This window comes from Carassius gibelio, chromosome B6 (genome assembly GCF_023724105.1).
Source record: "Carassius gibelio isolate Cgi1373 ecotype wild population from Czech Republic chromosome B6, carGib1.2-hapl.c, whole genome shotgun sequence".
NCBI lineage: Eukaryota > Metazoa > Chordata > Actinopteri > Cypriniformes > Cyprinidae > Carassius > Carassius gibelio.
In genome coordinates, this window is record NC_068401.1 from 28246471 (window position 1) to 28267150 (window position 20680).

At 35.7% G+C, this 20680-nt stretch overlaps 1 protein-coding gene across 2 annotated transcripts in view; it reads left to right on the forward strand.

Moving 5' to 3' along the window:
• Positions 1 to 20680, forward strand: part of plxna1b (plexin A1b) — a 210976-nt gene that overhangs the window by 160648 nt on the left and 29648 nt on the right. For both annotated transcript variants that reach the window (XM_052559303.1, XM_052559302.1), the window contains exons 6-11: positions 3702 to 3825; positions 4036 to 4189; positions 4885 to 4984; positions 7836 to 7950; positions 14742 to 14942; positions 20511 to 20607. In XM_052559303.1, coding sequence (XP_052415263.1) covers positions 3702 to 3825; positions 4036 to 4189; positions 4885 to 4984; positions 7836 to 7950; positions 14742 to 14942; positions 20511 to 20607 — 791 coding nt within the window. The remainder of the gene's footprint in view (positions 1 to 3701; positions 3826 to 4035; positions 4190 to 4884; positions 4985 to 7835; positions 7951 to 14741; positions 14943 to 20510; positions 20608 to 20680) is intronic.

A 20680-nucleotide genomic window follows, 5' to 3' on the forward strand; every position in this document is an offset into this window, starting at 1 on the left:
CTGTAATTTGACCGATGTGAATGAATTGAATATAAGCCTGCTGTATCATATTTGATATACAAATTTCCAAGGCGTGTAAATGATCAACATGATTAAAACTTCACTGTTAAACCTGTTGCACATAATCCATTCCATGCTTTCTGTCGTCTTGAGTGATATTTTATACTTGAGCAAGTTAAATGCACTATATTCTTCCTTCAGCGGATGCTTCATTTCTGTTTGCTGTCAAATCTTTATTGATTTTTATCAAGTAAACATAAGAATGTGTTTGATATTGTTAGAAATATTTCCAGATGAACACTGAAGCAGCTTAGTTTTACTGGATTATCCTTGAATCTTTTTTTTTTTTTTTTTTTTTTTTATCTATCAGCATCAAATATTATCATCAGGCTTTTGAGGAACATTTGTTTGTTCACCTCTCCTTCATCATTGTATTGCATTGCATTATGTGTTTAGATCCTCAAACAAAAAATTTAAGGACATTATTGGAGATATAGTAGATAATTTTGTGTTATTATCTGTTATACTGTTCTCATTGATTTACAGTAAAAGCATCAGAATTTCTTCTTATAAATATCAGCATCTGCACCGAATTGCATTTTTTTTTCCTCAGTTTGAGTCTCCTTTCATATTCTCACAATCTCATCATATATGAGCCATAAAAGCCTGATGGGTCAGATGTTATGCTAAAAAAATAAAAGTAATAATAATAATTAAATGAACAAATAAATGCAATTACTTTAAGATTGATAAACTTCCATAAAAAAAAAGATAAGAACATATTGAACTATTTCATGTGTCCTGCTTGAAAGGGTTAAAACTCTTGATTTGTCACCCTGGGCTTGTTTTCTGAGCATCTGTGTTTGCGTGTGGTTTAACACCATCTACCATGTTCTGTCACATCAGTTCATCAAACTACAGAATACAGACGTTGTAGAAATATTCATTATGATTCACTTAAATGTCATTGAGACTTGTCTGATCTCACTCACGGGAGAAACATTAGCAGGATTTCAGGACTGAACTGTGGTTAAAAAATAATTAAAAGCCAAAAAAGACTCCCATCATCCTCTCTTCTGCAGTAACCGTCACGTTCAGCTGTAGTCCCTGAAGATTGAGATGTCAGCTGTATCTTTAGATGTCTGCGTTTGCCCTTCGGATCGGTGAAGTCTGTGTGTTCATGTCTGAGCGCTCGGCAAACACCAGCATCAGCGTCTCAGCTGTGGAAAACTATTTTGTTCCTCGAAACCTTCTGGCAAACATTAGCAGCAAATAGACCTGTGCCACAATTTTACCACAGTTTTACCCACAAAGCAGCAGTTTTGCAAGCAGTTTAAATGGTTTTCCCATGTTACGTCTACAGTAAATGCCAGAGCACAAAAGTCAGCTTCCAGATGTAAAAAAACATCTGTGTATTGTAAAAAAAATTATAAGTTAAAAAGAGTTTTTTTTTACACAGATTTAAATGCAAAATAATGCATAAGTTAACCTTAGTTGCATTAACATTCACACATTGAGTTACAGAAGTTATTGATCTTTGTTTAAAAAAATACGACCCTTAGTTCATGTTAGCTCATTAAATACCACAGTTGATTTTAAAGATGTGTTGTTAAATATCGGAATTACCTAAGATTAATGAATGTTTACTAATGAAGTCCTAATGTAAAGTGTGACTGAACAATAAATAATCAAAACACTTTTAAACAGTGTCTAGGGCATGTTGTAGTCCAGATTAAAATGTAAAAAAGTATTAAAATAAATGGCCTATTAAGTCTAAATATTTATGTATTTGGCACAGTGATGAACATCATAGCGAATATGCAAATATTCAGAATCAGAATCAGAAAGAGCTTTATTGCCAAGTATCAGGAAACTTCAGGAGCTTGACAGAGGGGTCTTTAGAGGTGCTGTCGTTGGTGTACAGCGAGAAGAGCAGTGGGGAGAGAACAGAGCCTTGAGGGGCACCAGACATGAATTTCCCTAGTCTCACTAACGGTTGCCTATCTGTCAGAAAGCTGGTGATCCACCGACAGATATAGCTATGAACAGATAGCTGGGTTAGTTTGGTCTGGAGGGCTGTTGGGATGATGGTGTTGAAAGCTGAACTAAAGTCCGCAAACAGGATCCTCACATAAGTCCCTGTTTTGTTCAGATGTTGCCGGATGAAGGGCAGTCCCATGTTTACTTGCTCAGTAAGCAAACTGCAGGGTATGCCTGTGCAATTAATTGCATTCAATTGTCAGGCGCATCTCCTCAGTAAAGCCGGTCCTGTGATTAGTAGCAAATCACTATCACCTGAATTCAGACTGAGCGTCTTCACTGCACAGAGCCGTAGTTCACTGACAATCAGGCAATAACGCCCTCATAATCGCAGCTGAATCACATTCGATTTCGAACGTGATATCACCTAGCTTGTCAGTGAACTATGGCTCTGTGTAGTGAAAGACGCTCAATCTGGAAACAGGTGATGGTGATTTGCTACTAATCATGGGACTGGCTTTATTGAGGAGAGGCGCATGACAGTCAAAGGCGATAAATTGCACAGCCATACCCTGCAAGGGGTGCAGTGATGTCCTTCAGATAAGCTAGAACCAGTTTTTCAAATGACTTCATAACGACAGGCGTTAGAGCCACAGGTCAATAGTCATTAAATAATTCAATTTTTTAAAATATTTAATTATAAAGAAAGGCTGCTTTGTTTATAGGGTTTCCGTGGTAACAGCTGCTTTGTGTTTAGCGCCACCTGCTGTCAAAGAGTGAACATGTGCTTTATCCAGAGAGCGTCTCTCACGCGCTTCGCCATGTGTTTGTTTACATCAGAGCGCGCACACGTCTTTGACACAGCATACATGAGCATTGTGACCTGTTTTTTAAAATGCATTAAAAATAGGAATCAATTGTAATAAATATTCTCTGTATTTTTAAATACCCACGATAACAATATCGTGCATATTCATTGATATATGGCATTACCGATATTAGCCGTAAGAGTGTGCATCTGTCTGCACTGCGAATTTCCACCAAAAGTAGAAGACCATCTGGGAATCGTACTATGATTTGGGACATACTATTTCTGTTTTTGAATACTATTTAGAATGCATGTCAACAATAGTTATATTTGTTTTTCGAAATTTCTAAGATTTAATGAAAATTATGCAAAGTTTTCCCAAATTCTCATTGTAAAGCACAACATTTAACTTTTCAATTTTGTGCAATTATATTTATTTATAATGGATTATATTTCTTTTCTAATTATTATTTATTATTTTTTATTTGCATGAATGTTTTTTTTTGTGTGCAGAAACAATAATTTAAAAACAATCTAAATAGGAAAAAAAAAAATTATTCAAATAATAAAATATAAGTAATTCGAATATTCTAATTAGAAACTATATGTATATATAATCAATATTTAAAAAAAAAATGTGAGTTCACGTTGTCTCAGGTTCATATGCTTTTTGCTTAAAATTCCATTTGTATTTATGATTCATCAGGGAGCTGGTCTGTTCGGTTCATGGCTTGGAGCTCTTTATTGAAGAATGTTTCTCAAATCCCTGGAGAAAACAAATGTTTAGCACATAAGCAGCTCGTCCCTCACAGTTTACACAGACTTTTTATTGTTGATTATACTAAAGTTTAATAACACTCAAGGGTGTTGAAGAAGTTTTGTAGATATGTAAGTTTATTCTCTCTGTCCTCAGTTGTTCTCGCCGCGATCGCTGTGAGAGAGCCGACGAGCCGCAGAGATTCACCTCCAGAGAGGATCAGTGTGTGGAGCTCACGGTCCAGCCCAACAACATCTCCGTCACCGTGGCCGAAGCCCAGGTGTGTGTGTGAATGAGATCAGAGACAGCACTGTGTATCTGTCACCTCTCCATAGATTCTGAGGAGCGGTGCATTATATGGAGCGCTCGCAGACACGCAGCAATATGGAGCAGCAGATGTCATGCAGCGTGTATTTTAAAAGCAAGCAGATGAATTATGGGGACGTGGGCCAAGCTTTTTCACTTTCTGTTTTCTCCATCAATCTGCCAGCTGGTCCTGCAGGCCCGAAACGTCCCGGATCTTTCCGCAGGGGTGGACTGCTCCTTCGAGGATTACACCGAGACCGAAGGAAAAATACACGGATCTCAGATCTTCTGCCTCTCGCCGTCAGCCAAAGAGCTCGTCCCCATCACACGCCAGCAGAGTCAGTGAACACACACTGCTATCACACACACTAACACTCACATTGCAGAAGAAGCCAGTACAACCGAGAGTCTTGAAGATCACGAGTATCATCTGTATATGATGGTTATTATATAACAGCATCAGTCAGTGTTTTTTTTTTCAGATCATCATCATATCGGTCCTGAATAGTTTGAGGGATTATTGTGTCCCTCATAGGATTGGGGATTGAAGAGCAGCTCTTATTCAGATCAGGTTGCATTTAGGAAACTTACTGAAACCGATTGGATTTTGTAATGTTTGATTGCATTAATGGATCTGAAAATATGTATTCTGTTGCTAAATATGCTGATTTTGACCCGCCTAGTGTCTACATAATTGAAAATGCTGCATCAGAGCTGTTTGCTATTGATGTTTCATGCTTTTCTTAATTGTCTGAGCTTGAGAAGCAGTTCTCAAAAGCAAAACGATGTGAATTGGGATGCAGATGTAGACTTGATTAAGCTCAAAACCATTTTATGTAGAACACATAAAACGATACGATACGATATTAAAGCACAAGTGCACTAATGCACTGCTTGTTTGTGATGTTCTGAAAGCAACAAGACTCTGGAGAGTTCAGTGCAAGAGTGTTTAGATAGCAGCTGATTCTGCTCTTCTTCATCCAGAGGCCGAGATCTTACGAAGCTCTTTTCTCTTTTATTTGTCCCTCTGAAGGAGACACTCATGTGGTGAAGCTGTATCTGAAATCGAGGGAAACGGGGCAGAAGTTTGCCAGTGTGGACTTCACCTTCTACAACTGCAGCATCCACAGATCGTGAGTGTCTCTCGCTCGCGCTCTCTCTCTCTCTCTCTCTCTCTCTCTCTCTCTCTCTTTATCTCTGCTCTTCTCGTTTTACCCACAAGCTTCTCACCACTCGGGGGGGTGGGGTCAAATTTCTGTTGCCATGGCGACCGGTGGCGTGTTGATTGACAGTTATTCTCTTGAAAGCAGACTGTGGTCCGAGTCCTGCAGATAGTGGGACCCCCAGCCGAACGTCTCAATGAGTTTGTGTGTCATGTGCGCTTCTAAGACGCTCCAGATGGGTCCAGCCTCTTTTGGGAGGTCTGTGTGTAGTGTCTTATTGCAGGACAGATGAGCCCAAAGCTGCCTCCAGAGATATAACACACACACACACCTAAGAGTAACAGCATCTCAGATACACAATACCTTCCCATACACACACACACAGACACACACACTCAGCAGTGAGCTTTAAAACTAGGTCACACTGCTCTTTTCTGATAAGACCAGCTTGTGTACTTGAAAAATACACTCTGCATATGAGTATTATCATAATTGGATAATCACATGCTGCTTTATTCAGTGCGTCCACATCTCTTAAAGCACAACTGCAGTTTAGAGGACTGTATTTTGGATAATATAGTGTTATTATGGACATTGTCAAAGCTTTGTGTAGATGAGAAGAAGAAAAAAAATGAGGAAATGTTTCCAGGCTATATTAAAATCAAATGAAGAAATAAGAGTTTTTTTTTTTTTTTTTTTTTTTGCACATTAAATTGAAGCCTATTTTTGAGCCATTTTTTGTTGCAATATTTTCATAGCTTTAAAAAAAAAACATATATATATATATATATATATATATATATATTTTTTTTTTTTTTTTTTGTGGGGGGGGTGGCTTAATTTTCATGAAAAAAATTAAATTGCAATGCAAAACATCTTAGTGGTTTAAAAAAAAGCATGCTTCATTTTCTCTATGTAAAAAACAGTTTCTTATCTCCTTTCTTTTTGAGGAGAAATGTGAGCTGCCCACTTTTTTTGTGAGATTGACCCAAATGGAGTTTGTCTGTGATGAGCGCTTTCGGAGGTGTTCGGTGTCCTTTTTGTAGGAGGCTTTAGAACAGCCCAGCGTCTTAATGAATGTGAGTGAAGGAAGTGAGCGTCCCGGTGTTAGATTTCCTCTCCTCCAGCGTGTGTGGGGTTTATGCTGATCAGGGACGCCCGTCTGTGGGGGAAGAGAGCTCAGCGTGAGACCCCCTGATCAGCCCCACTCCAGACGGGACGGCGATTAAAGCCTCTCTCGGGATCACTGCAGGGGTCAGGGAGAAAAATAAGGTCACATTTATCATCTTCTTACCACTTATGTTAAGAAATCTGCTTTAGGTGAACCGGATTGCGTAGTCTAAATTGAATTGGTAATGGTTTGGGGGAAAACATGTAGGAGAAAGAAAATATAAAAGAGTCGCAAGTTTGAACCAAATGGACCAGAGTCAGGATAGATGGCAGATTTTTTTTTTTTTTTTTTTTTTATTCTGAAAACTAAAAATAATAATTGTGAGTGACAGTTACTTTTTTTTGTATTTAATGAGCTTCCATTACATCCAGTTTTAAGAGTGCAAGACAAAACTCATTTCTTTTACAGTACACAACAGTACATTGTGTTAAACGTGAACGTATGTTCCTCATGGACTGGTTTTATTCACTTATTCTGATTAAGCTATATTGCATTGTGGCATTAACTGATAGTCGGTCTTTACTGTCTTTATCTGTTTATGCATGTATTGCACATCTCAGACATGTTGTGTGTTTCACCTGCATCCATTTGTTCTCCCTCTGGATTTATTCCTGCTGATGAGCAGATTATGTGTCTCTGGAGACCCAGCATTAACAAACTAACAAATGGTGCCTCGATGGGGGATCATTACCTACTCAAACACACACACACACACACACACTCCACCACATGTGCTTGTGCTTCCTCACGGGACTCAGAGATGCAACCATTATGCAGCAGAATCCTTTAGCGCTGCTGGTTTAAACACGCAACATGCTCATAAAATGAGACGGCATGCCACTGTGGATGATTTAAGGTTTTAAAGAAAAGAAGTGAACATTTTGTTAACCGATATTATGCTTTAGATTTTTTTATTTATTTATTGAATAAAAATAAAATAAAAAAAAGAATCTAAAGTACAATGACATGCATTTTAAAAATCTATTGTTAAATTATATACTCTTTATATTATATATTCTCTCTCTCATATGTATATTTATGATTTGTACTTTTTTGATTATGCTTTTTGGGTTTATCTGATAATAATTGTTTTTTTATTTATTATTTTGCAAATAAAATGTAAATGGTAAAATAATATTTGTTACATTTATTGATTTTATATATATATATATATATATATATATATATATATATATATATATATATATATATATATATATATATATATATATATATATAATTTTTTTTTTTTTTTTTCAGAAGCCTCAGAGTCAGTGAGAGACACTTCAATCTAATAAAAAATGAGCCGTTTCTCTAACACCTGTCTGGATTTTGAGTTTTCATTTATATGTAGTGCTTTAATTGGTATGTTCCCTAAGTAGGCAGCTGCCTGTGTAGACTGTAAGCAGCAAGTCAGTGCTCTGTTTTTTGTTTTAATTTCTGCTTTCTCTCTTTTTTCTTATCTACTCTGGTCATGTTTCATTGGTAAATCCTTGTCTCTTTTCTCTCTCGTCATCGTTGACTTTCTTTCTTAAACCGGAGACACTTAATAAAGTGGATCTTTGTGAGGGAATGAGAGATTATTTCACACACTTTGGTGGGCAGAGTAAGGACGTGTGTGTCTCATCTGTATTGTCTGTTCCTCTGCAGGTGCTTGTCCTGTGTGAACGGCTCGTTCCCGTGTCACTGGTGTAAATACAGACACTTGTGCACACAGAACGCCAACGACTGCTCCTTCCAGGAGGGACTCGTCAACATGTCAGAGGTAAGAAACACATCCACAAATAAAGGTTTGTTTTCGAAAGAAGTCTCTTCTGCTCGCCAAGACTGCATTTATTTGATCAAAAATACAGCGAAAAATGTGAAATCTTATTACAATTTAAAATAGCTGTTTTCTATGTGAATATTTAGCAAAATGTAATTTATTTCTGTGATGCTCCGCTGTATTTCCAGCATCATTCCTCCAGTCTTCAGTGTCACATGATCTTCAGAAATCAGAATAATATGATGATCTACTGCTCGAGAAACATTTCTGATGTTGAAAACAGTTTGAAACAGTGATACATTTTATTTTTCAGGATTCACAAATAAATAGTAGCCTCATAAGAACAGCATTTATTTGAAATAGTAATCTTTTGTAACATTATAAAGGTCTTTACTGTAACTTTTGATCTATTTAATGTATCTTTACTGAATAAAAGTAGTAATTCTAAAAAATTAAAAAAAAGTCCTACATATCCCAAACATTTGAAGCTAGTGTGATTGATAATTAAACTTTAATAATTAATGTATATATTTATATTTCTCCTATCCAGCTTTTTTTTCTGCAAAGAGCCTCAAAAATTCTTCCGAAAATGTTATTATGCAATGTTATTTTACTATTGTTGAGAGAATTTTAGAGTTTTTATTAAAAGTTTTTTTTTTCATTTTTATTTCAGTTAGTTTTAGTAATTGTGTTTTCTGTTGTTGTCCTTTTTAGCATTTTTTGTTTATATATCTGTGCTAATTTGTATTAATTTTTATTTCAGATTTAGTTCAACTAACTGAAAGTTTTTTTTATTTTTTTATTTTGTATTATATTGCAGTTAATGTTCATTTTATTTCAAGTGACTTTTTTTTTTTATTGGTTTAGTTAGCTATAATATCCCAAATTCAAAGCAGGTACTAAGTAAGTAAAATTAAATTCTTTTCAAATCGTCCAGTCAAAACTGATAAATAAAATCAAGTCCTGCCAATTTTTTTTTCACATTTAAATATCCAGTTTCGCTTGTAAATGCATCACATGACAAGTGTCACACATCACAAGATTCGAGTATAAATGTGTTGCAAACTGCATTTGACGTTGCGTTTAAACCCCAAATGTGTTCTGATTGGCCGAGATGTCATCGATTTGTTCTCTCTTTCGTTGAGCGACGCTGGAAACCTGATGCATCGCTGCGTTTATCTCTGGCTTCCTCCTCCTCCGTCCTCAGATATCCACTCATGAGAAACCTGATCTGCTGTACTGAGGACTGAGATAAGACCAGAGAGTCGCTCATCGCCGCTCGCTCATTGGCTGACTCAAGTCCGCTGGGAATCCCCCATAATTCAGTGTTTTAAAAGCCTTTAGGAGAGCAGATGAAACGCGCTGGTTTCCTCTAATAGTCTCCAGATGTGTGGAGGGAGAAGGTTCTGGCTCTTGCGTGGGAGATTACTTTAGAGATGTGACGCCACTGACGTCTGACAGCTTGTGAATGAGGTTCTGGGGGGTTCCTCAGCCAATCAGATCCCTGCGTGATGCTATACAAATAATAAACTAAAGTTTGAGTCAGAGTTCATGCAGATTCACCAGAATAAACCTTTTCCTGAAATTTGCAAATCACTACCTAAATCACTGGCTTTGAAACTCGATCTGGCATTATTTTTATAGAAAAAAAAAAAAAAAAAAAAAAAAAAAATATATATATATATATATATATATATATATATATATATATATATATATATATATATTTATTTATTATTATTATTATTTATTTTTTTTTTTTTTTAAATCTCCCTCACTTTTCACTCACTCACTTTCACTTTTCTTTTACTCCCCATATGATATTTTCAAGTTTTATTAACACTAGGCAGAGGTATTTTATTTTTATTTATATGTATATGTATATATTGACTATATGTATATGTTAATTTTCACTATAGCTCAGCTCTGAAATATTTAATTTAGTTTATGGGTGCAGATTGTTTTTAAATATTTTTTTTTTTAAATAAATCCCAGTGAAAATTCAGTGATTTTGACATGACCATTGAAAAGTTTAAAACGGTTTTCGTCTCTTCCGCTCACCAAGACTGCGTTTACTTACTGAAAAATACAGTAAAAAATTATGAAATATTATTACAATTTAAAAGAACTGTTTTCAATATGAATATGTATTCAAATATAATTTATTGCGGTGATCAAAGCTGAATTTTCATCATCATTCATCATTCAAGTCCTCAGTGTCACATGATCCTTCATTTTATTTTTCAGGATTCACAGAAAGTGTAAAAATTTAATTTCAGTTTTAACACATGATCGGTTCTTTCACTTTTCCTGTCACGCTGCACTTAAGGTTATTTTTTTATCACATGCATGCAGTGAAACACACCAGTCTTCATGACCACAGCACCTACATTCCAGAGAGACCATAAAAACGGCTCACATGGCCTTTGGCATCACCTTTGACCCTATTACCCACAATTCTCTGCTTTAGCATGCTGATATTCGGCTTTGTTCGCTCGCTTTGCCTTTGTTCGCTCCTTCTTTCCAGTTCATACCCGGCACCCTGTTTTATCTTTCCTCTCTCTCTCTGTAATATTCATCGCTGGGATGCATTGGGCAGCTGAAGCACAGATCTAATCCACTTTGAATAATTAAACCAGAGGAGGAGAAGAGCGAGAGAGAAATTACTTCCTCTCTCTTCCTCTTGGCTTTGTTCTTGGCCGCCGACTCTCTCACGCTTCCATCACTTTTATATTTATACGCATCACTTGTTATTTGTAGCGTGTCTGCTCCGTGCGCTCTGTGCTGTCTACATAGACAGTATTTTTAGGCCTCGCTGGCGTCCTGAAGCAGAGCCTGGTCCAAAAGATAGGCAGCAGCTCTGTGCTGTCTTGTAAGATAACTCGTTTTTGTCGAATTCTAAAGCGGGGTTTCATTGTATCCTACACAGAAAAGACAATCCCAGAATGCATTGCAGTGAGTCATGGATCATGCTGCATTCAGGTGCGAACGATCGTGTTTCTGAGGTGTGACGCATGTCAGTTAGTAATTCTAGCATTCTTTATATACGGTTATACTATTTTTTTTATATTTTGAATGTCTTTTATGTATTTTTAGTTTTAAAGTTCGACGTTTTATTTTGTGAAATTGTCATTTTTTTTTTTTTTTATAATTCTATTATGCTTTAATGTATTATTTCTGTTTCATTTTTAGAACTTATTTCAGCAACATTTGTAATTGTTTCATTAATCTATATAGGTATATATTTTATATACCATTATATTATATATTAATATTTTAAATTTGTAGTTTTATTTTTAGTTTAAAATTTTAGTAATTTTGTTTTGTGAATGTAATTTTAATATATATGACAAGGCAACATTTCTAGAGTTTTTAATTAAATATTTATATTATTCTTATACTATTATTTCTTAATATTTAGAAGTAGCTTTTGTTTTTATATTTGTAATTTTATTTGTTTTAGTGATTTATTTTTACATTAATTGCTATTGCTATTTTAAATATTGCTATTATACTTTTATTATTATTATTTTTATTTATTTATTTTTATTGTAGAACTAACTTTATTTCAGTTAGTTGCCAAGGTGACATTTCTGTTTTTTTTTATTGAATATTAATATTTTATTTTAGATTTTAAATTAAAAAAGACAATTAAAAAATGTAAAAAATAGTTTTAGTTAACATTAACAGCATGGATTGATAATGATAAAATGCATAAGTTGTAATTGTGCATAATTCATTTATTCAAATATTTCTATTGTTGTTAAAGAATAGCCATGAAGTTGATAGTAATGCTCCTCATTTATTGTGTTTTGAGATGACAAGCCTGTGCGACACAACTGCATTTACTAATTCATTTTCTTTGCCACTGCGAGAATAACCAAATACTCAAAGCATCAGTTACACACCTAATGCTCACCCTTTGCTCTTCATTTTGTTGAATTAGCACTGTAAAGCTTCCTGTCTTTGTCAGTTATTAATAAAGCGAGCACCAAACATGCAATTGTCCATTGCATCCAATTATTTCACCGAGCAAACTCGCATCTCCAAACCTGTAGGCTGGAAGTTCCCAAAGGAGCCTGAAGGCAGTAAAAATGCATCCAAGATAAATACTGACTTTCTTCTTTTAATATGAAAAAGTAATTCAGTTTCACCCAATAACTGTGTGTGCTGTGTATTTATGCTCTGATTATCAGCTCCATGTTAAATTGTTAGTAGAGTCTTGTGTTCTTCAGATCAGTCACTCTTGAGCTCTACTTTAGTTCAGATGCAGTCTTTGAAGACACTCTAGTGAACACTAGGAAGGGAACAGATCAGAGTGTGTGTCACTGAAGAGCTCGGACATCTAAACCATCTTTAAAATATTTAAATGAGGCCATTTAATTCAAATAAATAATATTCAAACATTTAAATGAGTTCAGCACACTGACTTGAGGATGGTCAGTGGCTTCTTGAAGTCGTATTATGGCTCATTTTCCATTTATTGAGCAAAGCTGTTTTCTTCGGTGGATGTTATGGCCGCTGGAGGATTTAAATATAGTCGCTCTGCCTCGGCTTACCAGAACAAATATTAATGTCTCACGGCTGGAGATGTGATATTTTAGGAGCAGGTATGGCATAGTTAGAGTTAAACCAATAATCTATGAGCAGCTCTTAGTGCAGTGTTAATAACTGTGTTTGTGCACAAAACCATTCAAAACTGGTAAGATGTTTTATAATACAATTTTTTTTCGTCTGCTCAAGGCTGCATTGATTTGATAAAAACAGTAAAATTCTGAAATATTATTACAATTTAAAACAACTGTTTAATAGGTGAATATTCATTAAAATATAATTTATTTCTGTGATGCGCAGCTGAATTTCTGATTTGCTGCTCAAGAAACATTTCTGATTATTGTCAATGTTGAACACAGTTGAGCTGCACAATATTTTTGGAGACTGTGATGCATTTTATTTCTCAGGATTCACAGATTAATAGAAAGTTCAAATGTACAGCATTTATTTGAAATAGAAATATTTTGTAACATTATAAATATCTTTTTTTATACTACATACTATCATACTTTGATTAAAGGTGCTTCAGTCTGACCAACACTCACCAAATCTCTATATCTTGGTATGGCTGTTGTTGTTTGGGCACACAAAGCTCCAGATTTGGTTCCTTCAAAATAATGTAGAGTTTCAAAAAATGTCCTGAGGGTAATTTTGGACCGTTTTAATGAGCAAACATCCTTCCCTAAACCTCTGGTCTGTACGGTTGCTGTGGTTTAGAGACGTGCGGGCGGCTGACCGGACGCTGCTGTGGTCACTCGTTACACTAAATAAGCAGGAGCCAGGAAACCAGAGCTCTTACCAAAAATACTGTCAGTTTGCTGATGAATCTTCCCTCAGCTGAGGAGGAATTAATAATACTATTAATAATACTACAATTAATAATACTACAATTGATATTTTTCATTAAAGATGCATTAAATTGACCAAAGGTCACAGCAAAAACATTTATAATGTTACAATATATTTATATATTAAGACAAACTACATATTTTGGGTATAATTTTTTAAAATGATCTATATAATTATTATTTTCTTATTAATTTTAACTTAAAATGTTTATACACTACTATTCAATATATATATATATATATATATATATAATTTTTTTTTTTTAAATATATTTTTTATATATTTTATATATATTTCTTTTTTTATTCAGCAAGGATGCATTATTTGATCAAAAATGACAGTGAAGAATTTTATAATATTTTTGTTTTATACAAATGTTTATTTGAATTTTCTATTGATCAAAGAAAGATGATGTTAACTATTTTAAATGATGTTTAGTAATATTTATAAATCCAATCCAGAGATTATATAGCAATATATTTTTAATAATTATGAATAAATGCAATATGCACTGTATATAAATAATACAAGTATATATGTAGATGTATATGATTTATATATATATATGTGTGTGTGTGTGTGTGTGTGAATCTAAATAAAGTAACTAAATAAATTCAGTAAATAAAGTTAGTGAGATTTTAAGCAAATACTATATTACTGCTATAATTAAACAAGGATGTATTAAATTGATCAAAAGTGACAGTATAGAAATTCATAATTTTATGAAATATTTCTATTTCTAATAAATGCTGTTCTGTTTAACTTTTATCTATTGTGAATCCTAATAAAAATAAAAGGTATCACAGTTTCCACAAAAATATTGTGCAGCACAACTGTGTTCAACATTGATAATAATCAGAAATGTTTCTTGAGCAGTAAATCATCATATTATTCTGATTTCTGAAGATCATGTGACACTGAAGACTGGAGGAATGATGCTGGAAATACAGCGGAGCATCATATATTCACATATAAAATGGTTATTTTAAATTGTAATGTCTCACAATATTCCTGTATTTTTGATCAAATAAATTCAGCCATCTTTTAGAAACATTTAAAACCCTTTTGAACATCCAGTCGTTGTTTGAGGCTTGGACTGATGTTTTATCCCTCAAGTGTACACACACACACACACACACACACACACACACAGACGGAGCAGTGAGGTATTCTGGGAGATTCTCCAGATAATGTCAGCGTCCAGCTCGTTTCTCGTTGCTCCACATGTTTCCCATCATGCTTGTTTGACCCAGTGTTAAACATGTCAGCTGTAGACGAGTGATCTCTCGATGTCCTTCCTGTGTTCTGTTGTTTCAGTAAGGATCCTGTCTCTTTCCAGAAGTGTTTGAGTCCGCTGATGATAACAGATGTCTGTCTGTCTTTCTCAGGACTGTCCTCAGATTCTGCCGTCCACTCAGATCTACATCCCGGTCGGTGTCCCGAAGCCCATCACGCTGTCGGCTCGCAACCTTCCCCAGCCTCAGTCCGGTCAGAGGAACTACGAGTGCATCTTCCACATCCAGGGCGAGACGCAGAGCGTGACGGCGCTGCGCTTCAACAGCTCCAGCATCCAGTGCCAGAGAACCACCGTGAGCCACACACACACACACACACACACACACGTCTGTGCACTGTGACAGAAGCACACTCACATCTTTCACTCGAGCTGTGTTGCATTGTCAGGAGAACTTTGGGGGGAACTAAACACTTTTATTCATCGAGGATGCATTGAATTGATTAAAAGCCAAAACAGCGTCTGCCAAATGAATAAATAGAAATGTTAAAGTGAGAGTAAAGACCTTTTAGAATGACAGATTTCTGTTTTAAATAAATGCTGTTGAGCTTTCTGTTCATCTGTGAATCCTGAAGAATAAAATGCACAATTTCCACAAAAACATATTGAGATAAAGTCGAGATTCTGACATAAAAATATACCAATATAAGACAAAGTAAAAAAAAAAAAAAAAAAATTAATTTCATAATTATGACTTTTTGTTTCAGTTTGGCTCTTTATGTCATAATTATGATTCACTAAAGCATTCTTTTAACTGTGTGATGGAAATGTTCTTCTTTAGACACAGAAGACTGGAGGATGATGCTAAAAATTCAGCTTTGCGTCACAGGAATAAATAACATTTTATAGTATATTCACATAGAAAACAGTTATTTCACATTGTAATAATATTTCACAATTTAGCTGTTTTTACTGTAATAAATGCACCCGCCTTTAATTTTTTTTTTAAGTGTACATTTATGCATTCAGCTTTTGAAAGTCTGTATAATGTTCGCTGCAGAGCCTCTCGAGGCAGTGCAGAAAATGCAGCATTCGCTTGCTCTGTGTACAACACAAGAAACTGAACTTACATTAGTGTTTGCATTCACACGCTTGCTCACAGTAACTCACAGTGAGGATATAATCATCACTTTCATATCAACAGTGCTGCACTGATTCAGCAAAGCAGTGAATCAGGTAAAGATCAGTGTTATTTTCATAGGAAATCACGTTAGGTTTGATTGATTCCCACAAGATCCTGTCACATGATCATCTCAGAGTCATGCATGTGATGCTCCTGATAATGCACGCAGATCAGTACAGTAATGAGATTATAATCTGTGCTTAATCCACCGTTCTCAGTGTGTGTGTGTGTGTGTGTGTGTGTGTGTGTGTGTTGTAGATAATATCTGGATCTGGAGTGGATAGATAATAGTGAACTTGTCTTATTCTAACACACACACACACACACACTGTTGCAACCGGCACATTGATCTAATCAGAAGAGAGGCAGATGAGAACAGTATTTATATCCAGACACACACACACACACACACACACACAGTGTCTTATTGTTTAGTTGAAGCAGCACAGATGGTGGAGGATTGGTCCTGCTGAGTTGGTGTCAGTCTAGATGGGTGTGTGTTTCTGGACTCCAGCTCTTCTCGTTGTCTCGGTCTGGCTGTGTGTTTCTCTCTGGACGACTGGCTTGTGTTGTGTTCTTGTGGTTTCCATACGAAGGCCCTTCTTGCTCTCTAGTGGTCAGAACAGACCCAAAAACTGCATCAGCGTCCCACACACACACACTCCTCCCCGTCTCACCTCCTTCCTCATGCTGATCGTGAGCTGGCGCTCGGACTCATGGGAAAACCACAGCTGGCGTTCCTCGAACTGGATAAAGCTGCACACAGAAAGCAGGAAGTGAGGGGGCTCATGGGAAATGTGGTTTAAAGGGCTGTCAAGTTAGAAGACGTGTATAAACTACTGTATCTCTCATGCAAGCCGAGACTGCATTTATTTGATCAAACATGATGTAAAAATTGTGTAAAAATTAGAATAAATGTGTTAATAATTGTGTTTGTGCACAAAACCATTCCAAACTGGTAAGATAACAAAAAAAAGTAAGATAAATGTTCTTTTACTCACCAAGGCTGCATTGATTTGATAAATACAGTAAAAAAAATCTTTCAGCATTATTTGATGAACAAAGTAAAAAAAATAAAAATAATAAAAAAAAAGCATTTATTAAATAAAAAACAATGACTTATAGATTTTGATAATTGGTAATTGCTTAAAAAATCTTACTGGCCATTTTAAGAATGTAATTTGTTTAAATATGGTATTGTTTATATATAAATATGCCAATCATATCCATACACTTATTTCTAAATATATTAATATATAATCTCTGGATTGGATTTATAAATATTATACAAAATAATTAAATAATTGAATAAGTTTACATAGTTTCTGTGTCTGTGTTAGTCGTGCTTTATGTCCCTGAAGACTCTGTCTGACACACAGTATCTGTCTGGGTTCAGTTCATCTTCCTTTATGAAGCGCTTTCAGTCTGTCAGAAAACACACTGGGAGGAGAATAGAAACCAACGTGTGTGTGTGTGTGTGTGTGCGTGTGAGGTGCAGCACAGTTCTGATGAGAACCAATTAGAGGAGACACCGATAAAAAATGATGATTAATTACAGTGTGAGAGCGACACAGAAGTAATAGATACTACGGTAAAGAAAAATGAAGCAAGAGAAGATGAGGAGAGAGAGAGAGAAAGAGAGAGAGAGAGAGAGAGAGAGAGAGAGAGACTGTAGCCTAGGGCCGTTCAGGACAACCTGATCCTGTGTGTGTGTGTGTGTGTGTGTGTGTGTGTGTGTGTCATGACTGCAGATATAGAACCACTTTAAATCATTAATCACTTAAGAGAAATGAAGTTTACAATTAAATATGGAGGGAATTGAGAGTAATATTATTTTAATGGTAGTTATTGTATGAAGATGAGTCTGAATGATGCATTCTTCTCTCACTCTGAACTGAAGTTTAGCTGGAAAACAATAAGCCATGATTTTACCACTGCTGTTTTTACACTGTTCTTGTACCATTTCATTTATTGCATTATTCTACACTTGGCTGCTTTTTTTATGTGAATATGTCTATGAATAAACAACAAATAAGGCACTTAAATCAGGTTTGATACAAGCACGCACTCTTATTATAATATTTATTTGCTTTGGGAGGATTGAGGCGTTTTCCCACAGGGGTCCATGTTACAACATCCCCGGAGCAGCAAGGGTCCCGCTTCAGGACACAATAGTGCAGGGTCAGAGGAAGGACAAGATCATTAAACCATCAGCTGAATCACTAAATCAACATCCTTCAGCGTCCCACATGAGACTCCAGCCGCCAATAACATGTGATTACTGCTGTGATTGTGTGCAGATCAGATCAGCACCACAAAAGACAGAAACCATGACTTGGCTTGTTGTACTTTTGAAAGGTTCACTAGTTCGTATTTGTGTAGCTTTTTTTGGAGTTTGCTTTTTAACTTCAATATCATTTTTTATTTGGTTTCAGTTGTTCATAAATTACTTTTTGTTATTATAATTTTTTCTTTCACAGCACAGGATGTGATGTATTAGATGAGCACATCTTGTGAAATTAGATACATCGATTTTGTCTGCAATGCATGCATTTGTACATTTATTTGTGCATTTATGTATACATTTTTGCACTTATTTTATGCATACATTTGTATATCCATGCATGCATTTTTGCACTTATTTTATGAATACATTTGTATATCCATGCATACATTTCTGCACTTGTTCATTGCATTTATTTGTTCATGCATGCATGCATCCATGCACTTATGTATTTATTTATGCATGCTTGCTTTTATCCACTTATTCATGTTTATTAATATTTTTATATAAATTATAAACAAATAAATGCATGCATTCATAATGCATTTATTTATGCATGCATGCATTTATGTGCTTATTTGTACATTTGTTTATACATACTTGCTTTTGTTCCCTTATTTATGCATTTATTGATGCATGTATTTGTTTAGCAATCTCTCGTTTTTACTATTAATTTATTTTTCACTGCTGGTTTTCATCTTTGTAAAAAAAACATTGGTAACTGATAATCTTGGTGAGATGTGGAAATAGGAAGCTTGTGTTCTGCAGTGGGCGGCTGTTCTCTCTTTATATAGCACATGTATATTGGTAAATGAAATCAAACTCTTTCCAGTGATGATGATCATCTGATGCAGGCCAGTCTCACACACTCAAACACATTGTCCTCTTCAGGCTTGCCGCGTCATCTCTCGTTTATTTAATTAGACGAGCGCTCGTCTTCCCACGTCGGTGAGAGGTTAACCGGCTGCTCAAAAGCGTCAGTCTCTCGCCAAATAAATCGATCGCACGTCTGCAGCCTGCGGGGGGAATGAATTACCATAACATACATGTAAGACAGAGCAGCGCTCGTGTTCAGACCATAAATCATTTTTCATTTCCTAACTAATGAGAGACCAAATCGTTAGTGCCTAGTTAATTATCCGTGGCTCATGAAGGCAAATGCAAATAATGAATGACAGATGAGTGTGTGCTTTACACTATGGAAAGTATGGCTGTCATCATGGCTTACACATGGGTTAGTGATTTGAGGCGACCGTGGTGTATTTACATCCCAGAATAACACAGAGGGTGGGTGAGACTGTAAGTATATCCAGAACACCCCTAGCAACTGCATAGCAACGCCCTGGCACCCATCCACAGCAGCTCAGCCTCACATTGTGTGTTCCTCAGAGGATGTCCTGCTCTAGTGCTCTTTGAAATGTGTGTGTGTGTGTGTGTGTGTGTGTGTGTGTGTGTGCTTTCTAACAGCTCAATGCAGGTCTGCTCTCAAAATAAGCAATTATCTGAGTGTGACTGCTACAGAATCTCTCTCTTTCTCCTTCATTTATTTGTGTCTTTAACGCTGCGCTCTCTTCTCTCGGAGCGAGGTACCGCGGTGAAGCGCTGTAGTGCTCCTTCATTAATCTCTATTCAGTGATTCGTGCCGTCGCTCTCTCGCAGGTTCAGATGTGTGTTTCTGTGAGTCCTGCTGACTCCATCACACACACACACACACACACACACACACACACACATGAATATCCTTCCACTGCTCCTGTAGGTTTTAATCTGAGACATCAGGACAGTAGATCTGATATATTAACTCTATTATAAACTATTTAAAGCTTAATGTTTAATTGTTCTGAATTTATAGGATTATTTCCTATAATTTTTGTTTATAATGTAAAATGTTCATATCTTGCAACTCTGACCTTTTGTAATTTTGAGTGTTTTTTGTTTTATTAGTTTTTTTCTTTCAGTTCTGGCTTTTCTTTTGGTATTCAATTTTTTTCGTAATTGAAAATCTTGAAAATCAGATTTTTTTTTTTTCTCTCAGAATTACGACCTATAAATGCACAATTGCGAGTTATAGAGTCCAATTCTGAGGAACAAACCAGCTCACAGTCATTTTCTTAAAATAGTGAGTTTCTGACAAAAGAAGTCAGAATTGCAATGTGTAGACAAAAAAAAAAAAGTCAGAAATTTGAGAGAAAAAGTCACAATTTCCTTTATTTTGTAGCTAAAAAAATATCTAGTCAAATTAGGATCAAGAGAACAGACTGACTGAAACTTTATTGAGAGTTGAAGACGAATGAAAGGATGTGTGTGAGACACGGTAAATAAATAATACAATATTAATAAAACAGGAAAACAACCTCGCGGTCACCTGAAGAGATGCTTTACTTCTGAAAGCATGCGTCCAGCATCACGCGAGCAGCATGTACAGTAGTTAAATGTCGTTTGTTCTTGTGTTGCAGTATAACTATGAAGGAAGTGACATCAGCGATCTTCCCGTCGATCTGTCTGTGGTGTGGAACGGAAACTTCATCATTGACAACCCTCACAACATCCAAGGTAACCATGGCGACCTGTGCACTGTAGCCAGTAGCCTAGCAACCTCCACAGGATGCTGCAGCAGAGAGATGCA